Source organism: Equus caballus, chromosome 7 (assembly GCF_041296265.1).
Source record: "Equus caballus isolate H_3958 breed thoroughbred chromosome 7, TB-T2T, whole genome shotgun sequence".
Lineage (NCBI taxonomy): Eukaryota > Metazoa > Chordata > Mammalia > Perissodactyla > Equidae > Equus > Equus caballus.
Window position 1 is genome coordinate 89,131,474 of NC_091690.1, and position 26,489 is coordinate 89,157,962.

At 38.1% G+C, this 26,489-nt stretch overlaps 1 protein-coding gene and 1 long non-coding RNA gene across 2 annotated transcripts in view; one reads left to right on the forward strand and one right to left on the reverse strand.

The window, feature by feature from the left end:
* TSG101 (tumor susceptibility 101) overlaps positions 1 to 26,489 on the reverse strand; it is a 51,169-nt gene that overhangs the window by 10,936 nt on the left and 13,744 nt on the right. The window contains exons 5-7 of the mRNA XM_001504965.6: positions 22,567 to 22,690; positions 18,090 to 18,156; positions 13,921 to 14,012 (exon numbers count right to left, since the gene is read on the reverse strand). Of these exons, the coding sequence (XP_001505015.1) occupies positions 13,921 to 14,012; positions 18,090 to 18,156; positions 22,567 to 22,690 (283 nt within the window). The remainder of the gene's footprint in view (positions 1 to 13,920; positions 14,013 to 18,089; positions 18,157 to 22,566; positions 22,691 to 26,489) is intronic.
* Positions 1,847 to 25,559, forward strand: LOC138925226 (uncharacterized). Its single transcript, XR_011441169.1, has 2 exons — positions 1,847 to 1,920; positions 24,854 to 25,559. It is a non-coding gene; the product is annotated as an uncharacterized lncRNA (long non-coding RNA).

Genomic DNA, 26,489 nt, shown 5'->3' on the forward strand with positions numbered 1-26,489 from the left:
TCAAATGTCTGTTGATAATACCCTTCCAAACTTACTGTTTCTGATCTTTGTTTATGATTGAGTTTAGGAACAAAATCTTAAAATGACATTATTAAACTCTGAGAATGAGATATACAGTACTTGGGAAGATTTTCCAAGAGAAATTCTGTAGCAGGCATTGGCTTTAACTCAGAGGTTACCATTCACACCTTTCTAGTAAAATATGGAGTCCAGACTGTCTCCCGTTGGGTGTGTCATACCACATGACAACCCAATAATTAAGGCTGCATCTTTCAGTTATTTAGACAAAATTACACGAATTACATTAAACTCAAACATCATTCCACATAAGACTGTGCAGGTGTGCTACTTTGGACCTTGCTAGAATACAATTCTTTGTCCAAAATTATTACACATATAAGAGTATTCATACATCCAAGATGCCAGGTTAAATGTGACAAGAGGGACATTAGCAACTGAATGTTTATGTATTTCCCTAAGCATCTTGCCTGATAGCTCCCAACCCATGATTGTCCCAAAAGATGACAAGAAAAAAAAAATCAATCAATAAAAAAATAAGTGAGGATAGCACCCATTCTTCAATGCTACTATTATTAAACCATAAACCAAAAATCATACTGCATGTACATTAAGGGCCTAAAGTCTAGGATTCAGAATTATAAATCAACCATAATCATCTACATGGCCTCCTGAAATAAATCAACCTGCAAAGGAGAACTTTCACACTGTGCTGAGACTGGGTTAAGGGATTGTTCAACCTTTAAACCTCCTGCTGTTTGACAGGGGCAAGGTGGTGTGGTGGTGCAGACATCACCTAATGCCTCACCTGGTGCTCAAAGTCATCATTTTGTAGGGATCTTGTATGTGAAATTGGTTAAATAAGATATATACAGTCATGGACAAAGTAGTTTCTCTTTTGCTCCTCCAGTAATAAGAAAAACGATCTTTGTGTTAAGTTTCAATATATATTACACCAATTAGATTTTATTTTTTTTGCTATGTGAATAGGTTTGTTTCTTCATTACTCATCGACCACCCAACTACCAATGAATCAACAAATTCAATAAGACACTAAGTAACTTTTCAACAGAGTCTAGACAATAAAGAGTTCTCAAGAACTATGGTTTTGTAGAACTTAGTTTTATTTTCTTTTGTAAACGTGAAATCCATTTTAAAGTATGGTTTTCGTTAGCATATACTGAATGGCTACGGCTAAAACTAAATGACAGTGTTTTTGTGTTCCACTTTAAAAATATAGCCAAAAAGTTAAATTTGACTTGGGCTCTAACGTATCTCCCTGTAAAATATAAATCAAAGTCCTATGGCTACCATGTAAAGGAAAGGCTCTGTAGCAAGACCAGTAAGTTATGATAAACCCAATGGCTTTATGCTAGTATGTGATATGTTTAAAGAAGAAAAACTGAGCTAGCTTACTAGGGAATTTGAAACGTGATTATGAGATACAACACATGTGCTCAAATCATAGAGGAGCGGCCACTGAAGCTGACAGGCTGACTAGAAACCAAACATGACTACTGATACTATGATGGCCAAAGCGTCTATTGACCATTATCATCATCAGTTAACACCTCTACCAAAAAGAGTCTGAAATGAGCGTTTGCAAAGTAGGTTAATATTATGTTAGGAACAGAAACAAAAATATCCAAGTGGGACACAAGACAAATGACAAGATGAACTTTTCCATTCTCAAAAAGAAACCATGTAAAGGAGAGTGTTTAGAGTGACATCAGTGTTGTGGCCGAGTGAGCTTGCCCGCAACTCTCTCCCCTCCAACATACAACCAAAAGGAGCAACCATATTCTAACAGAAAATATCCTAATACCACAGGAATCCTCTGAGAGTCACGGCAGCCAAACAGAGGGCGGAGAGGCTGGAGCCCCCTCGGAGGAGCTGGAACGGGTAAGAGAGAACTTCGCTCCCTGCCCTAAAGACGGTGGTGGCTGCCGTGGGAGGCTCTGTGAGGGAAGGAGTGGGGGAGGGGCCGTGCATCCACAGGATCACCCAGGACTCCCTAGTGCCCTTGCAGCCTAGAGGTAGGCCCTCTAATGGGCGAAAGCTTTCACGCAGGGGGACCTCATCAAGCTGAGACCAGACAGTGAGAACTGATCTGGAAACCGGGCACTAGGTGCAAGAGAAAGCACCCTCCCCCCACCCACACTGTGCTGCGCCATCTTGGCTGAAGGCAGAGGGCTCAGAATATGTGGCTCTTTACCCCCATCCAGTGGCAACAGGCTGTAACTGCAACCAAATAATATCACAATGGGAAAGTCCTGTCCTTCCAACACCAAGCAGTTCATCAAAACTCCAGACCAGAGAGAAAACAAATACCCAGAATTCTGTCCTTAGGACTCAGAAATGAGTAAACTAACTGACAATGAATTCAAAATAGCTATCGTCAAAAAATTCAATGAGATAAAAGAGAATACAGAGAAACAATTTAACCAGCTGAGGGGCTACTTCACAAAAGAGATTGAAACTATAAAGAAGAATCAATCAGAAATAGTAGAGATGAAAAACACAATGGAAGACATAAAACAAAATACGGATTCCCTGAATGCTCAAGTGGTAATCAGGGAGGAGTGAATCAGCATAAACGAAGACAGACATGTTGAATTGCTCCAGACAGAGGAGGAGAGAGAACTGAGACTAAAAAGAAATGAAGAAAGTCCCTGAGAAATATCCGACTCAATGAGGAAATGCAACATAAGAATTATAGGTATCCAAGAAGATGAAGAGAAGGAGAATGGAGCAGAAAGTGTGCTCAAAGAAATAATAGCAGAGAACTTCTCAGATCTAGCGAATGAGAGGGAAATCTGTGTGGAAGATGCTTTCAGATCTCCTAGATGTGTCAACGTAAAAAGACCTACTGCAAGGCATACAGTAGTAAAACTGGCAAAAATGAATGACAAAGAGAGAATACTCAGGGCAGCAAGACAGAAGAAAATAATCTACAAAGGAAGCCCTATCAGACTTTCAGCAGATTTCTCTGCAGAAACCTTACAAGCTGGCAGAGAATGGAATGACATATTCAAAACTTTAAAAGATAAAAATCTTCAGCCAAGAATACTCTATCAAGCAAAAATACCTTCAGATATGAGGGAGAAATTAAATCTTTCCCAGACAAACAAAAGCTAAGGGACTTTGTAGCCATGAGACCCCCCCTACAAGAAATCCTCAAGAAGGCCCTCTTTCCGTGAAAAAAGAAAAAAAGGGAGAAAGGGGTCACAAAACACAGAGTAAGCAGACAAACAGAATCAGAATAGGATAGCAAATATTCAACTACAGCATTAGACTGAAGGGAAGGAAAACACCAAAAACAAAGACAATCTTGTCACTTTAACCACAAACTCACAACACAAGTTGGAATAAGATATGAGACAAACAACTTAGGAGGGGAGGAGGAAAGGGACAGAATCAGTTTAGACTAAGGAAATAAAAGGCCATCAGAAAACGGACTATGTTATGCATGAGATTCTGAATACAAACTTCAGGGTAGCCACTAAATTAAAAAGCAGAACAGAGACACAAAAAATAAATAAGGAAAAAACTAAGAAACACAGCATAAGAAACTGCAGAAGTCAGTGGGTAGACCAAAACACACAGGACCGGAAACAAAGGAAATGCAGGAAAACCAGAAAACGAGTGACAGAATGACAGCATTAAGCCCTCATACATCAATAATCACCCTCAATGTAAATGGATGGAACTCTCCAATAAAAAGACACAGAGTGGCAAGATGGATTAAAGAACAAGATGAAACAATTTGCTGCCTCCAGGAAACACATCTCAGCTCCAATGACGAATACAGGCTCAGAGTGAAGGGGTGGAAGACGATACTCCAAACTAATGGCAAACAAAAGAAAGCAGGTGTTGCAATACTAATATCAGACAAAGTAGATTTCAAGATAAGGAAGGTAAAGAGAGACAAAGAGGGGCAATATATAATGATCAAAGGGACACTACATCAAGAAGAAATAATGCTTATAAATATCTATGCACCCAACACAGGAGCACCAAAGTTCATAAAGCATATATTAACAAACCTAAAAGAAGATATCAAAAGTAACACAATAATAGTAGGGGACCTCAACACCCCACTCACATCAATGGACAGATCATCCAAACAGAAAATCAACAAGGAAACAGTGGAGCTAAATGAAAAGCTAAAACAGTTGGACTTAAGAGACATATATAGAACACTCCATCCAAAAACAGCAGAATACACATTCTTTTCAAGAGTACATGGAACATTCTCAAGGATAGACCATATCTTGGGAAACAAGGAAAGCCTCAATAAATTAAAAAAAATTGAAATAATAACAAGCATCTTCTCTGATCATAACGCTATAAAGCTAGAAATTAATTACAAGAAAAAAGTTGAGAAAGGGACAAAGATGTGGAGACTAAACAATATGCTATTGAACAAGCAATGGATCATTGAAGAAACTAAAGAAGAAATCAAAAAATATCTGGAGACAAGTGAAAATGATAACATGCCATACCAACTCATATGGGATGCAACAAAAGCTGTATTAAGAGGGAAATTCATGGCAATACAGGCACACATTAACGAACAAGAAAAATACCAAATAAGCAATGTTAAACTACACCTAACTGAATTAGAGAAAGAAGAACAAACAAGGCCCAAAGTCAGCAGAAGGAAGGAAATAATAAAAATCAGAGCAGAAATAAATGCTATTGAAACAAAACAGACAGTAGAAAGGATCAATGAAACAAAGAGCTGATTCTTTGAGAAGATAAAATTGACAAACCTCTAGCCAGACCTACAAAGAAAAAAGGAGAGAAAGCTCAAATAAACAAAATCAGAAATGAAAGAGGAGAAATAACAGACTCCACAGAAATATAACGGATTATAAGAGAATACTACAAAAAACTATATGCTGACAAAATGGATATCCTAGAGGAAATGGATAAATTCTTAGACTCTTACAACTTCCCAAAGCTAAGTCAAGAAGAAACAGACAATCTGAACAGACCAATCACAAGGAAAGAGATTGAAACAGCAATCAAAAACATCCCAAAGACTAAAACCCCAGGACCAGACAGCTTTCCTAGGGAATTCTACCACACTTTCAGAGAGGATTTAATACCTATACTTTTCAAGCTATTCCAAAAAATTAGGGAGGAAGGAACACTTCCTAACACATTCTATGAGTCCAACATCACTCTGATACCAAAGCCTGACAAGGACAGTACAAAAAAGGAGAACTACAGGTCAATATAGCTGATGAACATAGATGCAAAAATTCTCAACAAAATTTTGGCAACCAGAATTCAGCAATACATCAAAAGGATCATACATCACTATCAGGTGGGATTCATACCAGGGACACAGGGATGGTTCAACATCCACAAATCAATCAACGTGATACACCACATCAACAAATTGAAGAATAAAAACCACATGATCATCTCAATAGATGCAGAGAAAGCATTTGACAAGATCCAACAGCCATTTATGATAAAAACTCGGAACAAAATAGGGATAGAAGGAAATTACCTCAATGTAATAAATGCCATATATGACAGACCCACAGCCAACATCATACACAATGGGCCATCCCCGAGAACAGGAACGAGACAAGGATGCCCTCTATCACCACTCTTATTCAACACAGTACTGGAGGTTTTGGCCAGAGCAATTAGGCAAGAGAAAGGAATAAAAGGAATCCAAATATGGAGTGAAGAATTGAAACTCTTGCAGTTTGTAAACGACATGATCTTATATACAGAAAACCCCAAAGAATCCACTGGAAAACTATTAGAAATAATCAACAACTACAGCAAAGTTGCAGGGTATAAAATCAACTTACATAAATCAGTAGCATTTCTATACTCTAATAACGAACTAACAGAAAAAGAACTCAAGAACACAATCCCATTCACAATCACAACAGAAAGAATAAAATACCTTGGGGTGATTTTAACTAAGGACGTGAAAGACCTATACAACAAAAACTATAAGACTTTCCTGAAAGAAACTGATGACAACATAAAGAGATGGAAAGACATTCCATGTACGTGGATTGGAAGAATAAACACAGTTAAAATGTCCACACTACCTAAAACAATCTACAGATTCAACGCAATCCCAATCAGAATCCCAATGACATTCTTCACAGAAACAGAACAAAGAATCCTACAATTCATATGGGGCAACCAAAGACCCCGAATTGCTACAGCAATCCTGAGAAAAAAGAACAAAGCTGGAGGCATTACAATCCCTGACTTCAAAACATACTACAAAGCTACAGTAATCAAAACAGCATGGTACTGGTACAAAAACAGGTGCACAGATCAATGGAACAGAATTGAAAGCCCAGAAATAAAACCACACATCTATGGACAGCTAATCTTCGACAAAGGCACTGAGGGCATACAATGGAGAAAAGAAAGTCTCTTCAACAAATGGTGCTGGGAAAACTGGACAGCCACATGTAAAAGAATGAAAATTGACCATTCTTTTTCACCATTCACAAAAATAAACTCAAAATGGACCAAAGACCTAAAGGTAAGACCTGAAACCATAAGGCTTCTGGAAGAAAATATAGACAGTACACTCTTTGACATCAAAATCAAAAGGATCTTTTTGGACACCATGTCTTCTCAGACAAGGGAAACAATAGAAAGAATAAACAAATGGGACTTCATCAGACTAAAGAGCTTCTTCAAGGTGAGGGAAAACAGGATTGAAACAAAAAAATATTTGCAAGTCATATATCGGACAAAGGGTTAATCTCCATAATATATAAAGAACTCATATAACTCAACAACAAAAAATCAAACAACAAAAAATAAATCAAAAAATGGGGTGGGGAGGGGCCGGCCTGGTGGTGCAGTGGTTAAGTGTGCACATTCTACTTTGGCAGCCCGGGGTTCACCAGTTCAGATCCTGGGTGTGGACATAGCACCACTTGGCAAGCCACACTGTGGTAGACGTCCCACATATAAAAGTAGAGGAAGAGGGGCATGGATGTTAGCTCAGGGCCAGTCTTCCTCAGCAAAAATAGGAGGATTGGCAGCAGTCAGCTCAGGGTTAATCTTCCTTTAAAAAAAAAAGGGGCCGGGGAAATGAACAGACATTTCTCCAAAGAAGATACACGGATGGCCAATAGGCACATGAAAAGATGTTCATCATCTCTGATCCTCAGGGATATGCAAAGGAAATCTACACTAAGATATCACCTTACACCCATTAGAATGGCAAAAATAACCGAAACAAAAAGCAACAAATGTTGGAGAGGTTGTGGTGAAAAAGGAACCCTCATAAACTGCTGGTGGGAACGCAAACTGGTGCAGCCACTATGGAAAACAGTATGGAGATTTCACAAAAAATTAAAAATAGAAATACCATATGACCCAGCCATCCCACTACTGGGTATCTATCCAAAGAACTTGAAATCAGCAATTCCAAAAGTCCCATGCACCCCTATGTTCATTGCAGCATTATTTACAATAGCCAAGATGTGGAAGCAACCTAAGTGCCCATCAACAGATTATTGGATAAAGAAGATATGGTATAGATATACAATGGAATACTACTCAGCCATAAAAAAGGATAAAATTGTCCCATTCACAACAACATGGATGGACCTTGAGGGTATTATGTTAAGTGAAATAAGCCAGACAGAGAAAGACAATCTCTGTATGATTCCACTCATACGTGGAAGTTAAACATGTGGACAAAGAGAACACATTAATGGCTACCAGGGGAAAGGGGGGTGAGGGTGGGCACAAAGGGTGAAGTGGTGTACCTACAACATGACTGACAAACAATAATGTACAACTGAAATTTCACAAGGTTGTAAACTATCATAATCTCCATAAAAAGTTAAAAAAAAAAGAAACCATGAAAAATGTATACAGCTTATGTGTCAAGAAAACAAAAAGTTTTCAATACTAAAGATTTATGTAGTTCTTTGTTTTGGAAATAGCAAAAGGAGTTGTATGTGCAGTGTGAGGCTCATTCTCTTTGACAGCATCTTTTAAAATACATTAGAAGCATTACTTCATATACAAAAAACCAAAACTTTCCATTTGGAAATAGATTTCAACTTGAACACAGAAAAAATTGATGTTATACATCCCAAAGTCACATCTATCCCTTCATGGATTATTATTATTATTCTTTTTCTTTTAAAGATTGGCACCTGGGCTAACAACTGTTGCCAATCTTTTTTTTTTGTTCCTGCTTTATCTCCCCAACCCCACCCCCCCCCGCCCCGTACACAGTTGCATATCCTAGTTTCACATTCTTTTAGTTGTGGGATGTGGGACGCCGCCTCAACGTGGCCTGACGAGCAGTGCCATGTCCGTGCCCAGGATCCGAACCCTGGGCCGTCGCAGTGGAGCGTGCGAACTTAACCACTCGGCCACGGAGCCGGCCCCCATTCATGGATTATTTGATTCAAAGAACTACCCTCAAGATGTGAATTAGCTACATGATCCCTTTCAGAGACAAGAATCTTAATGACAGATCGAAAGTGTCCAAAAACAGATTTTATTCAGGAGCAATCAAGTCCTAGGTCAATTTCCCCCTCAGTTATATCAAAGTTTCCAAAACACTAAGTAAATCAAGGTTGAAGACATCTCTGCCACTCTCTGATCACAGGACTACATCAAGATGAAATAAACCTGGAGATTCTGGCACAAGAGAAGTGTGGCTGATAGTACATCCTCTGATGAACTTCATAAAGGAGTCAATTAGTCCACTGACTTTCTTCACACATATATTCATATTATGGAGGTTTCATTGAGTGGCACCACACTTTTCTGGGTCCCATACTGGCACACTATAGTAACATTCTTGGACATTTGCTTGGTAAGTCTTAAATCTTTCTTAATTTGGATTTGAATACCCGTCAATTTCATCACTCCCAGATACTGCCCCCAGGTGCACCACTAGCACATCAGGATCTGGCAGGCAGTGCTGTGTATGAATCAAGGTAGGAATTAACTGATCCTACATCATGCCACTGTTGTGTATCCACTGGAGTTTGCCATTCTCCATGGGAATGCTCAGCTGGGGACCAAAGCTTCTCTTGAGTGACCATTTTTCAGCCCTGAAAACGTAGGAATGACCACATATATCCAGAGCTGCTCTGCTTTCTGCTGGCATCTGCTATTAAGAGAATATAACCAAGTATTAATGCTGTCTCCTAAACTTATTCTTTATAACTTTGTGGTGGTCAAGGAGTTTTAAACCTTTAACATCAGAATTCAAGTTCTCTTAGTTTTGGCAATGCCAACTTGGTGAAAGTTATATGGCTAGTCCTAATAAAAATGTTTCACTCTTAAGAAACACATACTTTAATCTGAAAAAACAGAAATTTAAATTTTTATATTTTTTAAAATTTAAGTTTTACCCTCAGATATCAAGAAATATTTACCTTCCTTCTGATGCCTTTGCTGATAAATAATGCATGCAAGGACAGAAAAATCTAAGGAAAGTTGTCCGAGTTCCCCATCTTTTCTCACTGATCTTCCAGTAGAAAATGTTTTTGCTAGTCACTTGCAAAGATGGTATCCAAAAAACACAAGTGGTCTTACAATGACTTCAAGGAAGAATTTAAGTTATTACACATCACAACATTTCCCTTCCTTAAATAATGCAAGTGTACTAAAATATCACTACGATTGCCCAGACCTGATGGAAAAGGTTTTTCATTATTCATCAGCTGCCTGCGCTGCTTGATCAATGCCCTCAGTGAACTCCAACCTCAAGAAGCTGGTTTTAAGTCAGGTTAGGCAGGAAGCTGTCTGCCCAGGTAACAAAAAGCTATAAAATGAGATGACAAAATGAATTCTCTGATTTTCTTTTAAATGTTTTTGTCCAAAATCTACACTGAATGGAGTCAGAAAGAGCTGTTTTAAGTCTCAAGTCTGGAACCATCTTCAATCTTCTTCACTACTTTCTCAGAAGAGGTTGCTATAAAGAATGCAATTTCTGGTATCTATCCAAATAACTTGAAATCAACAATCCAAAGTGACCTGCATACCCTTATGTTCATTGCAGCACTATTTACAATAGCCAAGACATGGAAGCAATCCAAGTGCCCGTCGACCAATGATTGGATAAAGAAGATGTGATATATATACACAATGGAATACTACTAGCCATAAAAAAAGACAAAATCATCCCACTTGCAACAACATAGAAGGAGACGTGGAGGGAATTATGTTAAGCAAAACAAGCCAGACTGAGAAAGACAAACACCATATGACTTCACTCATATGTGGAAGATAAATAAACACACAGACAAAGAACGCAGTTCAGTGGTTACCAGGAGAAGGAAGGGGATGTACACAGTGGGTGAAGGGGAGCACTTATGTGGTGACATGCAAGAAATAATGTACAACTGAAACTTCACAATGATATAAATTATGATGAACTCAATAAAAAATAATTTAAAAAAGAATGCAATTTCTATTACTTCATTTTTAAGTGGTTCTTTTACTTCAATATTGTTGGAGCTGGTTGAAAACCAACACCTGCATAGGCATCGACATCAATAACAAAAAGACATAAGTTAATTAATATTGCCTTCAAACAGGTGCGTTTCACACCATAAAATCAAAACCTATAAAGCGAAACCATCAAGTTCCACAAAGTACAAGGACAAATAGCCACAGTTATTCCTTCTCCTGGCCTCAGTAGCAGAGAGCAGCACAAATCTGATGACCACCGAGAAAATGTTGAGTATTTGTGAACTCTAATATTCAAATGATACTTTTATGTGTCTGCTTTTCTTTATTACAATTTTGAAGTTCAACAGTGTTTTCACAATGTATTACTAAAACACGAAGAAAAAAAGCAGGCAAGCAACAAAGGGAAGAGAGATAATATGTATTAAAGGATATCCCAGATTATCATAAAGCGATTACTGCTTTCTAGCTTTTCTAAGAGAGCACTCTTAAAAAATACAATAAAATATTAATTGCTTTGATAATCTGTTCTAAAAATATAAACATTAGGTTTGATTTTAAATATATCATTTTCCCCACATTCCTATTTTTTCAATATATGGAATCATCTAGTCTAAGCTATAAAATGCTTCATAACTATTGTATTGAAATGAATTAACATATAAAGATTTTATTTTTTTCCTTTTTCTCCCCAAAGCCCCCTGGTACATAGCTGTGTACTTTTAGTTGTGGGTCCTTCTAGTTGTGGCATGTGGGACGTCACCTCAGCATGGCTTGATGAAGTGGTGTCATGTCCATGCCTAGGATTTGAACTGGTGAAACCCTGGGCTGCCGCAGCGGAGCACATGAACTTAACCACTCAACCACGGGGCCGGCACCGAAATGAGTTAACATATAAAAGATCTTTAGAAACCGAGGTTCTCTAGAAATCAAAGGGATCATATGATCATCTCAATGAGAAATAGGGTGATAGCATTATTCTCATTTTAATGATGATGCTGAACCAAAATGGAGATTTAACATTATTTAACAAGATTTAGTGTGCTTTCCTATGGAGTAAAGATCTCCCAACATTAGGTTTCTAACTTAGCCATTTAAATTATATTGTAGAAAAACAGCTACATTACAGTAAAGATGAAAACATTAAAAAAAATCAAAACCATGCCATTAGAACCTCAATAACTAGAATGTATCAATGACAAAAACAGCACAAGAAAGCACTTTTTTGGGGGGAGGGAGGATTTACATCAGATCTCAGGATGGTTACAATTTGTCAGAAAATGTAACAGAAAAATAAACTTCATAAGATCCTACATTCATTCAGGCGCTTAGTAAAATATTTACTGACAAACTTCTCTATTATCAACCACGGTTCTAGCCGTTGGGAATGGGGGGGGATTGGCGGTGGTGGTAGTAGATTGGTCAGGGTAGGCCTTACTGAACCATGCAAAGGACAGGCAGTGGACAAACCCTCAGACAGAAGAGTAGGAGGAGATGAGGTCAGAGTAGTAAGAGGAGGAGGGAAGCGGGATCACACAGGCAGGGCCTTCTAGGCCAAACAACTCTGCACTGAACTCTGGTGAAACGAGGAGACATTGGATGGTTTTGAGCAGAAGAGTGACATAATTCATTTGTTTTAACAGGGTCATTCTAGCTGCTGTGTTAAAAACAGGGAGATGTAGGGGCCAAGGACAGAAGCAGAGAAACCTTTTAGGAGGCTTTTGAAGTAAATTAGATGAAAGATAATGGTGACATGGTTCGGCACTGGATATGATCAGATTCTAGATATAGTTTGAAGACAGTAAGATCCTGATGAGGAATCAAGGATGATGCCAAAGTTAGAGTATTGAGTAGGTATCACTGGAGATGGGGAAGCTGTGCAGAAAGATTGAGAGTTTAATTTTGGTCATGTTGGGTTTCAGATGTCTATTAAATATGCAAGTGGAGAAAGTGAGAAGGCAGTTGGATATAAGAATATGGAGTTCAGGACAGAGGTGTAGGCTGGAGACATAAATTTGGGAACTGTGGGCATAGAGATGACATTTAAAACTAGGAGCCTGGTGGAGATCACAGCAGAGTGAGTATAGAGAATGCCAAGGACTAAGCCAGGAGGCATTCCAACATTAAGAAAGGAGACTGAGCATGAGTACTAGTGAGACAGGAGGAAAACCTAGTGAGAGCGGGGTCTTGGAAAACAAGAGAGGACAGTGTATCAAGGAGGGAGTAACCAACTCCCTCAAATGCTGCTGACGGGCCAAGGAAGGGGAGACTAGTAACTGGCCACTGGCTTTAACCTCATAAAGCTCATTGGTAACCTTGACAGAAGCAGTTTTAGTGGAACGGTATGAGGGAAATCCCAAAGGGAGGGGGTTTAGGAATGAAAGAGAGAAGAGAAATTGAAGATAATGAGTACAGATAATTGTTTCAAGCAGTTTTGCTGCAAAGGGGAACCAAGAAATGGAATAGTGGTGGCAAGAAAAGCGGAATTGAGAGGAGGATTTTTTAAAGTTTATTTTAGGGCATATTTTTGTGTGCTGATGAGAGCAATCCAGGAGAGAACAAATATTGATGATGAGAGGGGAGGAGTGCTGACAGGATGCCCCTGAGTAAGTTAGAGAGGATAAGATCTAGTGGAGAGAAGCACAAGATAACTGATCTATGGTAACCAGGATGAGGCAGATTTGGTGAATAGGTGGGAGTGTGTAGAAGTTCTCATATTGCTTTAAACTTTCTCAGCCGAAGAAAATTATATTTCAGGCAACTCTAATAAGCAACATCAAAAAGTAAGAACTCTGGTCTGCAATAATTTTGTCTCATCTGAGACCATCTCATATTGCTCTCAGCCCACTCCTATTACCCAATAGTGCTTTCTTCTAAAGATGCTCATCTGTTTTTACATCTAACCATCTGGGAAAACCTAAGTATCTGTTAATAGTTCAACACATACAAGGTTCACCAATAAAAACATATGACACTGAGGAAAGAGTGATAAGAGTCAATCAGACTTATTTTTATGCCCTGGTAGAAGGCTCATTTATATGATGACAAATTACTTCAAGTTTTAGATTACAGGACATTGATCATTAAGAGTTTTCCTCTAAGAAGGAAGAGTATTCTAACATTTCACATGTAAAAGTGAAATGCAAGGGGGTGGGGAAGAGTGATGGTGTTTACAGGTACGAACTTGTAACAAGCAGTAAATAAGCCACAGAGATCTAATGCACAGCATAATGAATATAAACAACAGGACTGTATTATAATTATGTAATGATATCGCTACAATAGCAATCATATTACAATATATAAATGTATCAAAGTAACACACAGTACATCTTAAACTTATACAACATTACACATCAAATTTATTCAATCAAAAAAAGTGAAATGCACTTTTCACAACAGGAGACTCTGAATGTGCTTACATGGAGAAACAGAATTGTGAAGGGTACTTACCAACAGTGGTCACAGGAGGCTGGGAAGGGTACTGGGAGCTTGTTGTGGCAGGATACTGACCACCAGGTGGGTAAGGACAGCCTGGGTAACCACTAAAGAACAGAACAGAAAACATTAAATGTTAAGATGACCCAATACTATGGCATCTTTAAGAACGCCATTCAGAAAGTTAAGGTTGACATGTGATTGTTTTACTGGTTAATGGCTTTACAGTCTTAGAGCTATAGTGGTCTATTTAAGCGATGTTGCTATAGAAATTCCACTAATGACACTGGATTTACTTTTAAAGGAAATGGTGAAAATTCTTTTAGTTGGCCCTGGTTATTTGAGGGTCACCTTCGCAGGAGCAGAAGCAACCAGAGTGTTTCTAAGGGCAGTCCAACAGTATCAGAACTGGAAGCAACAAATATTTTGTGAGAGAAATTTTCCATTCTGATTTCCTAGCATATAGGGAAATGATACTATTTAATTTTTACCTGTAGTTCACTGATAACCTTTCTGAGTATCTGATCTGAAAATACTCCTCTTTAAATAAAGTTTAAAAAATTTTCTTCTCACTCTATGAAAAGTTTGTGTCATTCATGTATTCCCATCAGAGCCGGAAGGAACTCTCCTTAGAAGTATTCTCCTGCACTCTCCTATCCAACATTGTTTTATAAATATCACTTACAATATTCCTGACAAATGGTCATCTCTCTCTACCAAACACTAAACGTCATTTCAATATAACTCTAACTAATGGCCCTGAATTTGCATTCTGGAAGATCACTTGAATATTTGAAGACTTCTAACATTTTGCTTTTCTTCAGGTGAAATATTTTTAATTCCTTCAGCCATTCTTCACAGGGCATGACTGTCAGATCTAATCACTTTCCTCTGAATGCTCACTAGTTCGGCGTGTTTCCTTTATAATGGAGAAGAAAAGTAAAACAGGAAGATTACTAGCTACCTGTTAGTTGCACAATAAATCTCAGTTAATCCTATTTTAGCTATAACTGTCAGACCTATGACATTTGCAATTCTGATAACATGCCTTCTACAAGTCCATTAAAATTACTGACTAAAAAGAGCCAGCCCAGAGCCCTGGAGCAAGAGCTCTGAGTTCACAGTCAGTAATCCTTTTCAAGTGCAGTGGCTCAAAGATTCTCTCTCCTATTCGTCCTACCAGCTCACACTTTACAGCCTGTCCCCAACAAAAAAATTCTCTATGTGAGCTGTTGAAGATTGAATGTCATCACATCACTCCCTATCAGTATACAAAATCAGAAAAGAAGAAAGTCCAGCATATTTGTTCCCAGCAGACACATGCTGAAGATACTGACCAGCACTTCAGGTTCCAGTCTCTTTAGCCACCCACGCTACAATGCTGCAAGGAGACAATATCAATCTGACCGCAATTTCTGAAGCCACCTTTTTGAAAACTGGGATAAATTTGCTCATTTTTTCTGGAATTCCTCCCATTTGGCATACCTTTTCACAGACAAGCCGTGATCAGATTGCTGAACTTTCCAGTAACCTGGTATAAAACTCTTCTAGGCCTACAGATACTAACTTCAAAGAACTCCCTGTCTCTTTACTTAGTTTGCTCAGTTTCCCCTTCATGGTTATTCTCTATGTTTAAGGTTAATAATTTTTCTTGAGTAAAAAAAATTATTGAGTAATACTGGTTTCTATTTCTGTACATTATTAAATAATTTGCCTTACATAGCACATCTTTTTCAAATTTTTAAAGAGCCCTTTTTGACCTAAGTGTATTTCAAAAGAATTTTCCGACATACTTATGTTCCTTTTTCTTTATATACCCCTTCAAAACTTACTATTTATTGTATTTAAGGCACTGTTTCTATGTGCTTGAGGCAGAAGCGAAGATATGAACCTATCTCTTCCTCAAGATGCTAATAATCAAAATAGGGCAAAATCTCTGCAAACAAGCCTGACGGGATAAAGGAAATAACAATGCTAAATAAAAGTTCAGGAAACGTCTAGTGGAAAGTCAACACCAGCTAGGGAAGATCAGCGAAGCTTTGGGAGATCCGTCATACCTAGGCAAGCTGCACCTTTATTCTCCTCAGTTCCCCTCCTCAGAACCGGATCTTCTCCAGCCATACTGGAGGGTTTCTCTATTCCTCCCTGGGACTTTTTTGGCTTTCGCACCTTTGCTTACATAAAATGGGTGGGCTGGACTCGATAATCGGTAAGTTTCCTCTCTGTCATAAAATGGTATTACTCTTTGCTGCTCCCTCCACCTCTCAACACCTACTTTTCTTCTTTAAGCCATCCTCATAAGCAGTTCTTTCATCATGAAGCTGTCTCTAGGCTCCCACCTCCAAACCAGATGTGACCTCTCCTTTAAAGCTGTTTATTCATCACAGCACTTACCATTTTCTGTCTTTTCTGACATCAGGAACTGCTTCCTAATAATCTTAATACATGCTTGCCAGCACACATACCAAAACTGGACCAACCATTCTTGACATACCTTTTCGTTTCCTTGTATACATGCTGCAGGTGCTAAATAAAACTTTCAAAAGATCTTAAGATTTGGAAGAGAACTTAGAGATCATCTAGTCCAACTTTCTACAGCAAGAATAAAGACTCTCATATTCATTGTTTTAAGATAAAGATTCTTCTTGAGTCACTGATTTATTAATTCTCCTTTAGGACAAAGGGAGAAGAGAAAGAGGTTCTGAGGCTCTTCTGCCAAGACCTTTTATACATAGAAAGACACAGATGACAATTTGAATACAGTTTCCCTTAACAACTCATGCATGTTACATTTCAAGATTAAAAGTTACATTGCACAGGAAAACACCAAATCTTTGAAAAACAGCTGCCTTAAAAAGAGACTTCTTACCAATAACTTCACAAACAAGTTTTTATGGTTACGTAAGATAAGTGAGTAAGATTTACATTTCTGTCAATATTTTCAGGCTTCGTGTTTATCTCCAAGTTTCTTTGAAATGGCTTTATTGTTCAGAAGTCCATTTTCTTATTGTACTTCCAACAACCATTCCTCATATGTCTAAAGTTCCTTCTTACTAGCAACTGTTAATTATAAAAGCTTGTAATTTCAAGGCTTCAGACAGGATTTCATTTCTAGAACTTAATCAGAAATTAAAGGCCTCAAGAAATCTAGAACTTACAGCCAGTTTATGTATTACAATCATAGGAATCTTTCTATATTGCCCGACAGATGTTCATCTAGTCTCTGCTTATTTATCAAATTTGACAGAATGCTTACTACATTATAAAGCTAGTCCTTTAAATTAAGAAAGGCCCAGAACTAAATAGCTTGCTAAACTTAACTTATAAGATCCTGCATATATGTACATACACATATTTACTTATGGCAGGTAGTCAGGAAATCTGGCTGCATTATCTGTGAGGGTTGTAATAAGCTAAGAAGAGTTAACAGGGTTAAAGATTTTTTGTTAATTGGTAGAGTAGCGAAAATGTCATCTAGGTACCGGTATATGCCAGTCTTGCACTTTTAGTGAGCCCAAAGACCACCTTTGGAAAGTACTCCCAGACTACTGCTGGAACAAGCACACATTTAAAACGTGGGTTACTAATTATTTCTCAGTGATTTTTCTAGTGTATGTTATTTGTAGACTTATTTCACTATTAATTTAATTTACCTGTGTTATATTATTATCAAACAGGTAAATAAAGGTTGGTAGTACATACAGTCTATGAACGGAATGAAATAAATATCATGAGGACAAGACTGACGACATCATATGAACCATTAATTTGTTCCCTGTAATTTATAGAAAAGCTAAGTTTTTTTTAAGGGCATTAAAATACTTTTCTCCTCAGCTAAATTCATTATAACTAGTATTCCATTAACCTTTCAGACATCTACACTGGATATACAAAGTTCTTAACAGGGAAGTAGCAAGAATTTCAAGGTCCAAAAACAATCAAGATCATTGTCATCACCCCACCCTTTACTACTCCCTAAGTAGAATGAAGCTGCATTTCCCTCGAATGGAAAAACTCCTTCTGAACTATGTGCATACCGATAAAATTCCACCAATTAACTGAGTTTTACCTTCCATTAAACTGCAACTAAATTTACTTTAATGCCCTAGTTAGCACCATTATTTTGATTCTAGATCTAACATAGAATTTCTAATACAATTACTCAAAAAATTATTTTTCATTACCTGGGATTGGGAGGGTATCCAGATGGGTAGGCAGAGATTCCACTTGGCATGCCTGGCATGTACGAAGCTAAAAATAATGTTTAACATTTTTTAAGAATATGCTTATCTAGGTTATAATATGGAAATATAGGTTATCAAATAAGACATACATCACTGTCAAACCACAAATTTCATACGGTTAAAGAAGCCAAATCTCAGCACCAAAATAAGAACTCCACCCATATTAGTTCTTTATTGCAAGCAATAAAAACCTTCAAATCACATAATTCTCAAAACATGAGCTTTGACAACACACATGACAATCTCAACAAGAACAACTGGCAAAGAGGTCAACCTGGTCAGCTCTATAAGCTCTCAAGGCGTCTATAACCTGAGACAGGAGCTAGGCCACTCTGAATTTTAGAGGATGGCAATTCTGCCCTCTTCTGGTCCAAGGTCAGCTTCTTAGAAAGTGACCTCTTTATTATATTCAAGATATCTTTTGATATTTCTTTTAAGACTATGTTGACCGATTAACACAGCTGCTTTTGTTGGCTTGAGTGAGTCCTTTAAAAGACTTCAGGGGCCTGCCAGGTAGCGCAGTGCTTAAGTGCACACGTTCCACTTCAGCAGCCTGGAGTTCGCAGGTTCGAATCCCAGGTGCAGACATGGCACCGCTCGGCAAGCCATGCTGTGGTAGGCGTTCCCACATAGAAAGGAGAGGAAGACAGGCACAGATGTTAGCTCAGGGCCAGGCTTCCTCAGCAAAAAGAGGAGGATTGGCGACAGAAGTTAGCTCAGGGTTCATCTTCCTCAAAAAAAAAAAAAAAAAGACTTCAAACTACTATAAGAAGTCCTATACAAAAGTTATATTCAGCTAGACTGGTTAAAAACAAAACAAACAGGGGCCGGCCCCGTGGCCGAGTGGTTAAGTTTGTGCGCTCCGCTGTGGCAGCCCAGGGTTCGGATCCTGGGTGCGGACATGGCACTGCTCGTCAGGCCACGTTGAGGTGGCGTCCCACATCCCACAACTAGAAGGATGTGCAACTAAGATATACAACTTTGTACAGGGGGCGTTTGGGGAGATAAAGCAGGAAAAAAAAAAAAAGGAAGATTGGCAACAGTTGCTAGCCCAGTTGCCAATCTTTAAAAAAAAAACCAAAAACAAACAAAAGCTTAAAAATATCAGGAAAAAAAAGTTCAAATCTAGCAAGCTCAAAGAATGCATTTTATACATATATATATATATTTTTTTTTTTTTTTGGCTGAGGAAGAGTTGCACTGAGCTAACATTTGTTGCCAATCTTCCTCTTTTTTTGCTTGAGGAAGATTAGCCCTGAGCTAACATCTGTGCCAATCTTCCTCTATTTTGTATGTGGGTCACTGACCCAACATGGCTGACGAGTGGTGTAGGTCTGCACCTGGGATGTGAACCCACAAACTTGGGCTGCAGAAGCAGAGCATGCTGAACTTAACCACTACGTCATGGGGCCAGCCCCAAAGAATGTATTATATATTTTTTTAAAGAGAACACTAATGACAGAACAAGTCAGTGGTGTCAAGAGGCTAATCAACATAGAGAAAGAAAAAGAGAAGAAGTTAATTTTGGCCTTAACTGGGAATAACTTGTCTGAGAATCAATCTATCCTCAGTGAAATTTTTCTCACTGAATACAATGATGAATTAGCCCTTAATCCATCAATAAATATTTTAGTGCTGTCTATGTGACACGCACCAGAATTTGCTGACAAAAAGAAAGAAAGAAAGAATTCCTGGCCTCAAGTTGCTTACAGTCTAGTGGAGGAGATAAACAAGCAAGGAATAATAATACAGAGTGACACGGGTTACAACAGAGGAAGTACAGAGCGCTATATACAGGACCACACAGGAGGCGCCTAACATAAACCCAGGAGGTGGGGGTAAACTAGACTGATCCCGTAGAGGAATGGTCTATGAAGCCTTGAAGGCAAGAGAGGCAGAGCCTTCAAGAAATGAGCCTTTAGAGCACAGAAAGCAAGTGGGGGGCCGGCTCCACAGCCGAGTGGTTAAGTTCGTGCGCTCCGCTGCAGCAGCCCAGGGTTCGGAACCTGGCCGTGGACAGGGCACCGCTCGTCAGGCCACGTTGAGGCGGTGTCCCACATCCTACAACTAGAAGGACCTGCAACTAAGATATACAGCTGTGTACAGGGGGGGTTTAAAAAAAAAATGAACAACAACAACAAAAAAGAAAGCAAGTGGGTAGGGAGAAGCATGCTGGGCTCTGACCAGGGGCCTCAGAAGTCTCTACCAGAGTTGCTGAGCATACATCTCCAAATATCAGAGCTCATAATATTGTCAGGATGAATCTATAGATGTCATCAGCAAATTTGTTCTAAATATAACAAAGCTAGGATGATGTTCAGTGCTGTTTTACAAAGAAAAAAAAATCTCAAAATATCACAATTGCTAGATTCCATAAGACATTTTTTCTTCCTGGGGGGCAAAGCACAGCTGATCTTTATGAACACCACGAGATGAGGCCACTAGCAAGTGTCAGCAACGTATACAGTCAATTACTACCCCTGATGCTAGTTTCTCTCTCACACACAGAGACCACCACTTCAGAGTTAAAAGCAATTTCCTCATAATTATACGCAATTTTCCTTTCAAGGTTCTGAAGCGCTAATAATTCCATCAAAGCCTTCAAATTTTGATTTTGGGAAACAACAAATGTTATTTGGACTCAAGACTGGCAAGGAGGCGACGCAATTTTAGGGCCAGAATAAAATGGAATACAAATACACATAACATATGGGGTTATTATAAGGATCAAATAAACAGGAATACGAAGTGCTTAGCAATGGCCCATAGTTACCACTAAAGGTTCACTATTACTGTTATTTGTGAAAACGTGAAGTTTGGCCATAATACTTTTTTAATGCAACTTACAGTTAGCTCAAAAGTCATCCTAAAACAGGAGGGCAAAAATTTTTTGAGTAATGATAAAAATAATAATAGAATATAATTTCTCAACTAGAATATAATATTTATTTAAGTACATATCCAAATTTCTGGGCTACTTCTGGTGTATGTGGGGGAAATGGAATTCAGACCTTCATTTCTTTAGTCATATCTAATAATAATGAATATTGTTGAAATGTATAAAAAGTATTGAAACTGGAATGAATAGACAATAAATGGTCTCTTTTAGTGATTTACCTAAATGAGCTCTAGACCGTGTAATGTGATTTGCAGTGCAAAACTGAACCGCAATAGTGATCTCTTTAGTGTGGTCTCTGAACGCTGCACTTCCAATGTCAATATAAAACTAGAAAAAATTTAGGAAAAAAAAATCGTGCTTAGAAGGCTGCCTAAATTTCCGAAAAAGTTACCATTAACTTGAATGGTCACCAGCAATGTTATTTGAGGAAATAAACATGAATGATGAACTAGGAAATATTTGGTATTTCTAACTTAAATGAGCAAGATTATGTAATCTCAGGTACTAGAGTCAACAGAATTAAGATGAAATAAATTTCTGGTCCAAAGAATCACTAGAATCTTTATTAAAAGAGCAATTAAATCCTAAAACCAAGCTTGTTCTGGCAAGGCAGGGAAGGAAAAGGAAATGGATTCAGAAAGTGCTGTTAGATTCCCATTTAGCTTGTGAATGAAGATGCTCCTCAAGACAGAACGGATTAAAAAGAAACAGGACAATTTACAGCAGAAGAAAAATGAAAGCTCACATAATCAGTCTTCTAAGATGTTTGGTTAATTATAATCTTAAAATTTGTAATAAATAAATAAATAAATAAAAATCACAGCTCAAAACACAACGAAGTCAATACAGGTTTAGTAAAGGCAAAACAAGTAAGTACAACCAACTCTGAGTTATCCAGGGTGATTTTAAAGTATCAGTGAAGAATTATTTTTAAAAAACCCTGAAATAAGAGATGATGTACACCAATGAGGGCAGAATGGCTGACTCCATGCCCCTATCCTCTCCACACAAGGCAAAATCATGAATTGGCTGTACTAACATGAAGAAGGCTGAGAGCTAGATGTCTAATTTTGTATACCCAGAATAGCTGCATGTGAATGATTTAGTTGATTTTGTCATTGATTCTTGTCTACAACACTGATCCTGGCGTTACAAAGTAAAGGGGAGGTCAGACGGCCTTTCAAGTTATGTCTGCTTCCAAACTGATCAAATAAGGCTATTCCATGGGATGTGTAATTAAACAAAACAAAACAAAACACATTCTAGCTCTATTCCAGCATTCTTTCTCCTCCATTTTGGAATCCAACACACCCATGGTTAGACTTCTACCCACAAACGAAAGCCCAAATGCCAGTCTCTGGTGAGAATCTGTACATGCGGATGTGGGGCCTCAGAACACCTCCAAAAAATCCACTAACTTGATAAGCTAAAAAGTAAAGTGAAGTCATTAAAAAAATCTTTATAAAGTTTTCTGTTTTGTTTCTACAAGTTTAAAAGTCAGATCTCAATTCTACTTACTATTTGGTGGCCCTGTTGCCTGGTATGGTGGATAGGAAGCTGAAATAGGACGCGAGAAGACTGGAGGCTCGTCTCCAAACACCACAATCATGACCTGAATAAGCCCCAACAAGTCTGACTGCGGCTAAAAACAGAAAAGAAAGTTAAGTCAGCTACAGATTTACTTTTTAGCAAGAAGAAAAACCTTGGCGATTTCTTATCAGTTTTCAACTCGGCTTGATAATTTTCTTTGTAGAACCCTCAAAATGAAAACTCCATTTGTTTAATTTAATAAAGGTAGGTGATTTTTGCTTATTATTTATGTGTAACAAGGTTGCTGCTTCATGTATATAAAAATGACACCAGCCAAAGCAGTACACTGCAAAATTCAGATAGTACTGTTCTCCATTTGACTCCATGTGGTTAACCAAAACTGACTATATTTCCAATGGACAAATTAAGTAGTCTGGTACAAATTCAGGGATGGATGCAAGTAGTAGTCACAAATATTATTTAAGGTCTTTAAAAGATAACAACCTTTTGGAAACACATCTTCTTAGATTAATTTTTATTAAAGACAGTATTATCAACTCTGAAATTATAGGTAGACTCAGCTTAGAAATCACTAGGTGGTTGTACAAGATACAAATTGCTAAAGGATCTTTCCTTCCAACACCAAAGTTACTAAAGAGTGCCTGTTTTTCCACAAAGGTTGCTAAACTTTTCTCTCAAATATCTAATTTAAGACAAACTATGCTAGGCAAAGTCGTTCAAACTGGCTTATTTGATGGTTCCATTTTCACCCCTTCATATATTTTGTGTATATCTCATCTCATACACTTCATTCATGAGTTCATCAGGTTCTGAAGGATTACTCAATCATCTTCATCAGTCAATCATCTTCCTAACTTCTCCTGATAAAAGATTCACTATCAGTTTTCAACCTTCCAAAGCACCAAACTCATCTCCCTTGTTCAATTTTATCCCAGCTTATGGAAGACAACAATAAACATTTCAGAAAGCTTCCTGTGAAAACTTGGCGATTCCCACCATTCCAGTGCCTTTCTTATGTTTGTCTGGCATTTCCATGCTGAGACTGGGGGTGAGCATGGGCAGTATGTGTGAGCGGGAGATCGTGGCTGGTGTGTGTGTGGGGTGGCTATTGAGACCACACACTTTGACCTTTCGTTATTCAGTCCAACAAAACTCCCAAACTAAATCATAACCTCATGCTTTTTTCATGGAAATATAGTCCACATACCATAAAATCTACCCTTTTAAAGTGTATAGTTCAGTGGGTTTTTTCATCACCACTATCTAATTCTAGAATATTTCCATCATCCCAAGAAGAAACCCATACCCGTTAGTAGTCACTTCCCATTTCCCCCTCCCCTCAGCCCTCAGCAACCACTAATCTATTTTCTGTTGATAGTTTTGCCCGTTCTGGACATTTCATGTAAATGGAATCACACAGTACGTGACCTCTTGTATCTGGCTTCTTTCACTTAATGTTTTCAAGGCTCATTCTTGTTGTTGTATGAATCAGTACTTCATCCATGCATTCTTATAACCATAGTTTTGTCAGGACAAGTTTTATTTTAATGCTTTATCATACCATTCCTTTCACTCTAAATTCTTTGAAGGAAGGAAAATTAATCTTTAATATCTATTTCCAAGCCTATTATAAAGCAACAAGTCATGAAGTAAAACTAATTCAGAATGACTAAGGACTCATTCAGAATGAGACAGGATATGAAAAGCACCAAGAATACTGCAGCAGCTTGCTGTAGCTGAAACGCTAAGGGTCAACTGAAACAGATAATACCTTGACAAAACTGCTTTCCTACTGAAAACTCTGCAAACTTAAAAAGAAAAATTCCTCTCTTCTCTACCCCTTTTTACTTGTTTGCTTTTTCAGCAAGCAATAAAAAGGTCAGATTTTACATTCTCAGCAGTATACAATACATGTTCAGGATTAGGATTAATAAGCAATTTAATCAGTAAAATCAAGACACATGACAGCAGCCCTAGTTACATTCTGTGTCATGCTAGATCACAATAGCCTCCCATGCGGCTTCCAGCGTTACTTAATTATTTTGACTGAGAGCGTTTCTATAAAAGTTCATGCTCCCATAACAGGAAGCTGTTGCTGAAAATCAGCTGTTTAGGCAGGGACTACATTTTCCAGGCTCCTTACAACTAGTTTACCAATGGACGACCCTAAGCAGAAGCGACTTAACTTCCAAGCCAAGGCAGATAAGAAGGGGGGTACTCCTTTACCACTCTCTCTTTGCTCTCGTTCCTTCAGGGAGAGGACTCTGAAGTTCTGGGAGATGGTGGCACCGCAAGTTGGAAAGGGCCTCAGTCCCTTAAGCACCAAGGAGAGGAAAGCTGCCCGCCAGCGAGGAACACTCCCAGTGCACTATTACACGGGCAAGAAATTTCTGCAGTGTTGAGCCTCTAGCATTTGGGGGTTTATGTTTTAGAGCAGCTAGTGATTATTAGCCAGAGAGCTAATTAATGTATTTATCCAGTACACTTCAGACACTATACCTAATAATCACTGCTTTTAATACCCCATTCTCATTCAAAAATCTATAATGACTCCAACTGCCTATTAAAGGATAAAGTTTTCAGCGAACAATCAGGATCCTCCACAGTATAGCCTTGAATACCATACCAAAGTTAGCCGCCATTATGTCCTTTTTGTTAGATTTGTGAACTATGTCATACATACAGAAATGTATAAAACATATATAACTTTAAAGAGTAACAACAAAGAAAACGCCTTGTAGCCATCATCCAAGTTAAGAAATAGAAGACTGCCAGCCACTGAGAAGTTCCCGACTGGATCCCCTCCACCTGCTCCACACGTAACCACTTCTCTGACGTGGTGAATCATCCTTCTCTTGCTTTACTTTAAACGTACTACCTTATGAATGACTTTTTAAACAGTATGTTTAATTTTGCCTGGTTTTGAACTTCATATGAATTAAATCAACCTCTTCGTATTCTATTGAGACTTGTTTCTTTTGTTCAGTAATGTCTATAACATACATTTCTGTTAAAGAGTACAGCTACAGTTAATCCATTTTCATTGCCGTATGGTGTTCCACTGAATGAATATACTACAACTTCTTTATTCCTTCTCCTGTTGTTAACGGTCGTCTGGGTTGTATACAGTCTTTGGCTATTAACAGTGCTATGAATATTCTTGCTATCTTTCCTAGTATATATGTGCAAGGGTTACTCTTGTGCAGTGATTGTCAACTAGGGGTGATATTTTTGTTTCTCAGGGGATATTCAGAAATATCTAGGGACATTTTTGGTTGTCACAACTGGGTATGTGTTATACTACTGGCATCTTGGATAAAGGCTAGAGATCCTACATCCTACCATAAACAGGACAGCCCTCCACAATAATTATCCAGCCCAGAATGTCAGCAGTGCTGAGGTATATACCAAGGCGTGGTTAGGTCACAGGGTGTGTGCACTTACAACTTTACTAGGTAATGCTAAACTGGTCTCCAAAGCAGCTGTGTCAATTTTACTGCCACCAGCAGTGTCTAAGAATTCCCTTTGCTCCACATCCTAACTCTTGGTATTGTCATTTGGTAGTAAAAATGTGATGGGTATGTAGTAGTATTTCATCGTGGTTTTAATTTACATTTCCCTCACTACCAGCAGCGTTTAACATCTTTCCATATGTTTATTGACTATTAGGATTTCTCTTTTGTGAAGTACCTGTTCAAAAGTTTCATCTATTTTTAATTGGGTTTCTTTTTTTTAATGATTCCCAAAAGTTATTTTATATTCTGGATATTATTCTGTGGGTGATAAGTACTACAAATATATTCTTCCAGTTTGTGGTAAGCCTTTTCACACTTTTCAATTTGTCTCTGATGAACAGAAGTTCTTAATTTGTATAAATTCAAGGTAAAATT